The sequence below is a fragment of the Sinocyclocheilus rhinocerous genome, unplaced genomic scaffold (genome assembly GCF_001515625.1).
Source record: "Sinocyclocheilus rhinocerous isolate Xijiao unplaced genomic scaffold, SAMN03320098_v1.1 scaffold326, whole genome shotgun sequence".
In the NCBI taxonomy this organism is placed as follows: Eukaryota; Metazoa; Chordata; class Actinopteri; order Cypriniformes; family Cyprinidae; genus Sinocyclocheilus; species Sinocyclocheilus rhinocerous.
This window is the reverse complement of record NW_015647024.1, coordinates 42,851-51,920: the sequence shown is the minus strand read 5'-3', so window position 1 is coordinate 51,920 and position 9,070 is coordinate 42,851. Positions and strand designations below refer to the sequence as shown.

General features: G+C 43.8%; 1 protein-coding gene across 1 annotated transcript in view; it reads left to right on the top strand.

The window, feature by feature from the left end:
* LOC107708304 (BTB/POZ domain-containing protein 9-like) overlaps positions 1-8,184 on the top strand; it is a 16,479-nt gene extending 8,295 nt beyond the window's left edge. Inside the window, exons 4-11 of the mRNA XM_016512490.1 lie at positions 2,002-2,269; positions 3,688-3,907; positions 4,449-4,568; positions 5,052-5,161; positions 5,247-5,436; positions 6,952-7,059; positions 7,194-7,272; positions 7,350-8,184. Of these exons, the coding sequence (XP_016367976.1) occupies positions 2,002-2,269; positions 3,688-3,907; positions 4,449-4,568; positions 5,052-5,161; positions 5,247-5,436; positions 6,952-7,059; positions 7,194-7,272; positions 7,350-7,448 (1,194 nt within the window). The 3' untranslated portion in view covers positions 7,449-8,184. The remainder of the gene's footprint in view (positions 1-2,001; positions 2,270-3,687; positions 3,908-4,448; positions 4,569-5,051; positions 5,162-5,246; positions 5,437-6,951; positions 7,060-7,193; positions 7,273-7,349) is intronic.
* The last annotated feature ends 886 nt before the right edge of the window (positions 8,185-9,070 follow it).

Genomic DNA, 9,070 nt, shown 5'->3' with positions numbered 1-9,070 from the left:
AGGGCGCCCTCTGGCGTCCAGTATGAATGAAACAGACATCATGTGTTTATAGTGCTAATGGACAATCCATCATTTTTGGGGGAATTTTTATTCATTTATTTATTTATTTTTAATAAGTATCGGTTTAGGCACCGGAACCGTTTTAAAAGTATCGATTTGGCACTGGTATCGAAAAAACCCAAATGATACCCAACCCTACTCCTGAAGGGGTGTGATGTGCGATCAACAACCGGCTGAATGTACATTATCCCGCTTATTACATAAATACTTCCCACGCAAGTAAATAATAGGACACAGTATTGATTTGAGTTGAAATATTTCATTCGCTCATGGTATTAGCAAACCATCAAGGACGCGGACAGAGCTTCTAGTTTGTGGTACAGGTGTTCACTCTGGTGAAGGGTGTTCTCAGGCGCGATGTGAAGGGGATTGTGGTGAATCACTGTAGCGCATGATCTCATTACCTTCATAAAACGACAGCAACAGCAGTTCAACCAAACACACCAATGTTCAGCCAATAGTTACATGCATTCGTTAAAATAATCACAGTGAACTGTAACCCAAAGATTAGTGTAGTTGTAGCGACTCCACCATTACACCAGTGTTCATCACTGATGTGTGTTTTACATCCAGTGAGCTGTTTTAAAGGTGCTGATATTCAGATTAGAGACGCTCTGATCCGCCTTTTCACCTCCGATACTGATCCGATACCTGGGGTTCAGTACTGGCCGGTACTGATCCAATACCAGTGCAGTTTCTTTCCTTTTAAATCAGTGTAGAATTTCGGTGTCTCTGTAAAGAAAGAAAAATAAATATGAAAAAATATATATTTATATTCATAATCTATGACAAAAATATATTATAAACTAGGTTAGTGGATCATTCAGCAGCAAAAGTTATTCTAGAAAAGTCTGTGCACAATAATTTTATAAATCCAAACATTTAGTGAAAAACATTATTTAGAGGGGAACAAATAAAAGTGTAGCACTAAATCTGGTAAAATCTTACACACCGCTCTTTGTATTGTTGCATTGATGAGAAACAGTATATTCCTACATTAATATATACTATACTATAAAATTAAAAGACATTTCTTTTAAATGTATAGCACATTTTGTTTAATGAGGCAAGAATAAATGACAGATAGGACAAAACATACGGAGTGTGTCCGGTGCGCAGAATGAGGCGACTGAAGCAGAACGGAAGAGATATTGATGCGTACTGTATTATATCTGTGCAGTAGTTTATTGAGCCTTTTCTCTTAACAGTTTTACAATTCCGTTACTGTGTGTGTTAAAAACAATTCATAGTGCTCTCTACTCCCGTGTTTTGTTCTAGCAGACACCTGGTAGCAAGTAACATGATTTAGAAACAACAATAAACCCCAGCAAGATAAAGTCCCTTTTGTGCAAAATCATAGACTCATCCCTAGTTCAGATACACAACTGCTTCAGCTCTGTTAAACTTTACAGAGTTCAATAACAAGGTGCACAGGCGTGTCGAACAAACGGAGTGATGTAATTCTGACTGAAATATACATCTTGTTAAAATACTTTGCATCCAAAAGTGGAAGCACTTCAAACCTGTTTTTTCCACTTACAACAGCTCTGCAAACTTTAGCACAAAGATGGTGTGGCAGAGGGTTGCAGCAGTAACGACAGAGCCCTAGTGTGTTCAGTAAACCACTGTTTAATAGAAAAGAAAAAACGAGCCATTTTATGGAGCGATGATCCACAGACCAGCAGCAGGACTGTGAGTGTGATTACTGCTTAAAGGAGTGGTTTTTAACTGATTAAAAAGTTAAACGCCTAAAAGAGAGAGAGCAACACTTGAGAAATATCATTCAGATGATGCATATTAGTTTTATAAAAAAAAAAACATGGAGGCATATATTTGACATTTTATTCCTAAAAACATGGTGAAAATGTGCTTGCCGTTTCTGTGACTATTCTAATGCAAACAGAAGCGTGAGCGGGTTAATGTGAGCGTGTTCTCCCGCAGGCGGCTCTGCTGACGGTCGTTCGGCGGGACTCTTTTGCGGCCAGCGAGCGGGAGATTTTCCAGGCTCTGGCCCGCTGGTGTCGGCAGAATGGCGATGGGACAGACACACAGGAAGTGATGTCAGCGGTGCGTCTGCCGCTCATGAAGCTGACCGAGATGCTGAACGTGGTGCGTCCGTCGGGTCTGGTTAGTCCCGATGATCTTCTGGACGCCATCAAGACGCGCTCGGAGAGCCGAGACATGGACCTGAACTACCGCGGCATGCTGGGTAAGTCATTACTCTTCAGCAAACACACTCAGGCAGCCAGAGCCCTGATCGTGGCTTTCAGTTCATATCTGTTCACGCTGAGCTCAGCTGAATGCTAGGGCAGCTCTGAACGCTGAGGACTGAAGACAGGCAAGCATTTCAAATCACTCTCTGTCTTCTCTGTCTTTCTATTACATGAAGCCAGTTTCAGCTGCTACTCTGGAAGGATTGAGTGTGGTTTGAGCAAACTCTGTTTTTCAGTTCATGATTTTACTGGTGTTTATCACCATGACCACTGACGCTGCACACATAGTTACAACCAGATGTATTCTGGTTAAGAGATTGCAAACCAGAACTGGACCAGTCAGCTGAGAGTAAAGTAACATTTATCTGACACAATGAAGCCTGTCTCTCTCTCTCCAAATTAAAGCAGCCACAGCATTTTAGAGGCAAAATCACACCACTTTTGCTGCTAAATTATTTATTATATATGTGAATTTTCAACATTTTCAAACCTAAAATCTAAATTATGCATAATTACAAGCAGCTAACCTTTACCCAAATACTAACCTTAATCGTGTATTAAGTACATGTAGTTGATTAATATTACTCAGTACTTAATATTATAATTACACTAATAAGGACGCCTTAAAGTGTAAGCATATTTTCTTACAGCTGTGTTTTTGCTGACTTTAAATTCCTGCTATCTTTCATAACGATCTCTTAATCTTCGGTAGAGAGCTGAATTATTCTGCCTCTCTCACGATGAGTGAATCAAACTGGCTCATGTTTGGTGTGATCGGCTGTTTTCTGCAGAACCACTGAACCTGATCTAAAGCGGGCTGGTTTTGTTTGGGTTTGTCAGCTCTGAATCTACTCTGAAACTCAAGAGTTTACAGATAAAAATACTAGAGCCTGACCGTTATATCGCTTAGCCGATATTATCGGCCGATATGAGCCTGTCGCCGATATATCGGTTTGTCTTATTTTTTGATGAATAAATAAAAAACAGTTCAGTACATATATATATATATACAGACTGTGAATATTAAACTGCAAAAAGACGATTTAAATACGAATGTTCTGCATGTTCATTTGATTACCAGAAAATGCACAACACTGTATTCTGTATACAGTACCAGTCAAAAGTTTGGACACACGAATGGGAAGTGTGTCCAAACTTATAAATATACTGTACTATAATATAGCCTACACATAAAGAATATCGATATATCGGTATCTGTCTTTTTTTACTCCCTAATATCAGTATCGGCATCGGCCCCCAAAAAACCCATATCGGTCGGGCTCTAAAAAATACTGATGAATCATGTTGTGCTAGTGTTGACACATTTTTGCCAGATGATCCCTAAAATCAAACCGAGGTGTCAGAATGATGTGATGGTGTGTGTGTGTGTGTGTGTGTGTGTGTGTGTGTGCAGTTCCTGAGGAGAACATCGCCACGATGAAGTACGGCGCTCAGGTGGTCAAAGGCGAGCTGAAATCGGCGTTACTCGACGGAGACACGCAGAACTACGATCTGGACCACGGCTTCTCCAGACACCCCATAGAGGAGGAGGGACGCGCCGGGATCCAGGTCAAACTCGGCCAGGCCTTCATCATCAACCACATCCGCATCCTCCTGTGGGACCGGGACAGCCGGTGAGCCTCTCATCTGACTCTGTGCATGAGTGTGGATGAAGATCATGAATCTGAAGGGGACTGACTTCAGAAAATGTCTTTTCATCTCCACCGCAGTTTGATGCCTAATAAAATAGTGTTTCTAACACTGTCCAGGGGTAACCGCTGTATTTCTGCTGTTTCTGACATAAGCTTCACCTGTCAGACAGTGAATCTGCATTTTCATTCAGCCCGTCTGCTTTCATTTAATTTTTTCATTTTAGAAAACTGTCAAAACTTATTACCTTTACTCATTAATATACTATTGTTTGACCTGTGAATTTGTTTAAAATTTAGCTTACGGTCATTTTAGGGTGTTACCGTACTCATTGGTGTTGTTTCAAAACAACAGTGCTACTTAAACAACATGTAGTTCTGTTCTAATATCAGAATTTGTCCAGTGTGGAGGACTTCAGGCTGTTGCTAAAGGGGTTTTGTTGGGAAGCGTGATTGAGCTGGTTGTGTTTCATGTGTGTTGATGTTATTGAGTGACAGCTGATTGTGAGTTCTTCCTCTCCTGCAGCTCGTACTCCTACTACATCGAGGTGTCTGTGGATGAGCTGGACTGGGTTCGAGTGGTGGATCACTCCAAGTTCCTGTGCCGCTCCTGGCAGAACCTCTACTTCTCTCCTCGGGTCTGCAGGTAAAGCGCTCTGGAGATCACATGCTCTCTTCATGAGGTCTCCTAATGATCATGATCAGGGAAAAGCCACGCGATAGTTGCCGAAGGTTTTTTGTTGTCGTTTAATTCATCCGTGGCCAGAGCTGGAGGGTCTACAGTATTACTGCGCCACCTAGAGGTGAAATAAAACATCACAGACTTCGCATGCAGTTTACTGTGTCGTGATGCATTAGTCATTACAATAAATCAGAGACAAGAATGGAAACTGCTCACTTGTTGTCCTGATTTGATAGGAGAGGAGCTATAAACTTGAGTAGATCTTGCTGCAAGGTCATTGCATATTAATATCCACCTTGTAAATGTAAAATTGCTGGCCATAAAAACAAGAGTTGATATTCCAACTTGAAAATCCAGCATCGGTGGAATAAGTGTCTGCTGGCTGTCACTGCTGATGCTGTCAGAGATGTGGAAGCAGATGGATTTGTACTGTTCTTCATGTCTCAGGTACGTGAGGATTGTAGGAACACACAACACCGTCAATAAAGTCTTCCATCTGGTGGCTTTCGAGTGCATGTTCACCAGCCGTCCTTTCACTCTGGAGAAGGGGCTTGTGGGTAAGACGTCAGGTTGGCATGCAGTTGTTTTATCTGCGGTGTTGTGTTTGTCATGTGTGAGTGAATGTCCTGCACGTGTCTGCAGTGCCCAGTGAAAACGTGGCCACCGTCTCGGCATGTGCGAGTGTGATCGAGGGAGTGAGTCGCAGCAGAAACGCCCTCCTGAACGGAGACACGCGCAGCTACGACTGGGACTCGGGCTACACCTGTCATCAGCTGGGCTCCGGAAACATCGTCATCCAGCTGGCACAGCCCTACATCATCAGCTCCCTCAGGTACCTGTGAGTGAGTGAGTGAGTGTGTGTGTGTGAGTGTGTGTGTGTGAGTGTGTGTGTGTGTGTGTGTGTGTGCGAGTGCGCGTGAGTGAGTGCGAGTGTGTGTGCGCGTGAGTGTGCGTGTGCGTGCGCGAGTGTGCGCGTGCGTCTGCGTGAGTGTGTGCGTGAGTGTGAGCGTGCGTGTGAGTGCGTGTGTGAGCGTGCGCGTGAGTGTGCGCGTGCGTCTGCGCGAGCGTGAGTGTGCCTGAGTGTGAGCGTGCGTGTGCGTGTGTGTGAGTGTGAGTGTTCGTGTGAGTGAGTGTGAGTGTGTGTGTGTGAGTGTGGGTGCGTGAGAGTGTGTGTGAGAGTGTGAGTGTGTGTGTGTGAGTGTGGGTGCGTGAGAGTGTGTGTGAGAGTGTGAGTGTGTGTGTGTGAGTGTGGGTGCGTGAGAGTGTGTGTGAGAGTGTGAGTGTGTGTGTGTGAGTGTGGGTGCGTGAGAGTGTGTGTGAGAGTGTGAGTGTGTGTGTGTGAGTGTGGGTGCGTGAGAGTGTGTGTGAGAGTGTGAGTGTGTGTGTGTGAGTGTGGGTGCGTGAGAGTGTGTGTGAGAGTGTGAGTGTGTGTGTGTGAGTGTGGGTGCGTGAGAGTGTGTGTGAGAGTGTGAGTGTGTGTGTGTGAGTGTGGGTGCGTGAGAGTGTGTGTGAGAGTGTGAGTGTGTGTGTGTGAGTGTGGGTGCGTGAGAGTGTGTGTGAGAGTGTGAGTGTGTGTGTGTGAGTGTGGGTGCGTGAGAGTGTGTGTGAGAGTGTGAGTGTGTGTGTGTGAGTGTGGGTGCGTGAGAGTGTGTGTGAGAGTGTGAGTGTGTGTGTGTGAGTGTGGGTGCGTGAGAGAGTGTGTGAGTGTGTGTGTGAGTGTGTGAGTGTTCGTGTGAGTGAGTGTGAGTGTGGGTGCATGAGAGTGTGTGTGAGCGTGTGTGTGAGTGTGTGTGTGAGTGTGTGAGTGTTCGTGTGAGTGAGTGTGAGTGTGGGTGCATGAGAGTGTGTGTGAGCGTGTGAGTGCGTGTGTGTGTGCGTGTGAGTGAGTGTGTGTGTTTGCGTGTGTGCGTGTGAGTGAGTGTGTGTGTGTGTGTCATTCTGTCAAACAAATATCAGCATTAGCAGCAAAATGCAGTTTTTTCCTCCGTATTCTCACTATATCAGACTGTATGAGCCATAAAACCTGATGCATCAAATATGATACTCAACAGAAAAACACATGCAAAAATTTTTACTTTTTTTTGCCTAAAGGTTAAATATACATATAATAAATATACAATGGCAGTGCAAATGCCTTCATTAAGAAACCCATTTAGTGTAAGTTTGAGATGGACACAGTACTCAGCACTCAGCTGAGAGACGAGAACACATTTCTTGATTCTGCTGAAGAGTCAAACGCTGAGGTGCTTTCAGAGCATCACGACGCGACACTAACTGCACCAGTGAAGGGCAGAGGAGCCCCACAGACGTCTGTAATGCGTTTCTGACTCTTTTCTGACTCTTTCAGGCTGTTGCTGTGGGACTGTGATGAACGCTCGTACAGTTACTACATCGAGGTGTCCACCAACCAGCAGCAGTGGACCAAAGTGCTGGACCGGACCAAAGTGGCCTGCCGGTGAGCAGCGTCTCTGCACCACAACACACACTCACACTGACAATTAGTGTTGATTATTAAATGTGATTTTCCGTTAAATTTTTTAAAGAGTGCATGGGTTTCTCTTTAACGTGACGCTCTCTCTGACCCATCAGATCCTGGCAGGTGCTCAGCTTTGACAAGCATGCGGCGGCGTTCGTTCGGATCGTGGGAACTCACAACACTGCCAATGAGGTGAGAGCGGCGTGTGGAGTAACTCGGCACAATCCAAGCATCTGCGGCCTCTGACCTCCTTCCCATGATTCCTGCAGGTCTTTCACTGTGTGCACTTCGAGTGTCCCACGCAGCTGAAGGCTGAGGGCAGCCCAGGACCCGCTCCGTCCCATCAGACGAGTCCGAGTCACAGGTGATGCTCCTCAGGAGGTCCTGCTGACTGCAGATCACACACTCTTCATCACCATCATCACACCTTCGCTTTCTGAATAACCCCATTTACTTCATTTGCATTGCCCAGGTTTTAATGGTTGATTCTGTTGTTTTATGTGTTATTTATTAGATTGTTTGCTTATTGTAAATGTCAGTTGATCTGAATCATATTTATTCAAATAAGAACTTGTTTTCTCTTGTAATATATTCAGTTTTGGCGATGGCGTTGCACTATAGCATTGGTAGTGGACTGAAACACTTATTTTTAATTAGAGTTTCAATTAGATCCATCCAAACTATTATTAATCATCCTATCTGATCCCAACTGAATCCAAGTATACGTGATATTTTACTCCGCTCAGTGTTGTACTTCTAGCCCTTTTTATGTATGGTAGCAAACACACTAGAAATAATAGTTTGATGCTGAGCTGTCTGAACGTCACTGGTCTTCCAGAATCTGTGTGTTTGGTCTGGGCTCTGATGCTGCTCGGGACACACACACACACACACACACACACACACGGTTTGTAAGTCTGTAAATAGGCTCAGTCATTTTGAAGCTGTGCGTGTTTCTCTGGGTTTGTATCTGCTGAACTCAATAAAGTGTTGGTTTCCTAATGTGCTCGCTAATGATTTACAATATTTTGAGTTTAGCAAGTGGCTGGCAACCCCCTGTACTGTGTTGATCAGTCTACACTGAGTCAGTCTTTAGGGCAGATTCATCAAGACTGGACTTGCACCCGATTCAAGCGCTGTTTCTTCCATGAGCTCAGTTCACTGAAGGAATCCTGTAGATCACGCAACCGCATAAACCCCCAGAAAATCTGCACTAATAGCAGTTTGCAGCAGCCAAATAACTACTCTTACAACATTTTGAGAAATCTGAACTTTTGGCACACAAGCCACAGAATGAAAAGAAATAAAATAAGTAATTGTGACTTTATCTCAGAGTTCACACTTTTTTACTTGCCATTCTAGGTTTATGTGTCTCAATTCTACATTTTTTTTTTCTCTTGCAGTTATGAGGAAAAAGTCGGAACTGTGAGATGGTAACTTGCAAACCGTGTTGGGGAGTAACTAGTTACATGTAACGGCGTTACGTAATTTAATTACAAAATAAATCTAACTGTAATCCGTTACAGTTACTAAGAAAAAATGTGTAATTAAATTACAGTTACTTATGAAAATGTTAACGATTACAAAGGGGGTTACATCTGAATATTTACACACATCCACATACAGATTTAACTGATTTCTTTCCCAAATTACACTGACTACTCTGAGACATAAGGCCCTATAATTTCCGCGATGTGGAAAACACAGACTGGTTCGTAGAATCCAGTCATAAAAACGGAAGTCCTATAGCCTAACGCGGACGGAATATGCCACATTTTGGACGAATAAATCAAAAGTAGGTCAGTACACTTGAATCAAAACGCGATATGGACTAGTGTCTGAGAATATTAAGCCGCAAAAAAGACAATATATGAATCCTGCACATTCTGCGTGTCTGTGGAAATCAGGCGCGGACTAGCCATCGGGAGAACCGGGACAATTCCCGGTGGCCTGGCAACCGATTTGCCCCGCTATTTTAATATTATTATTG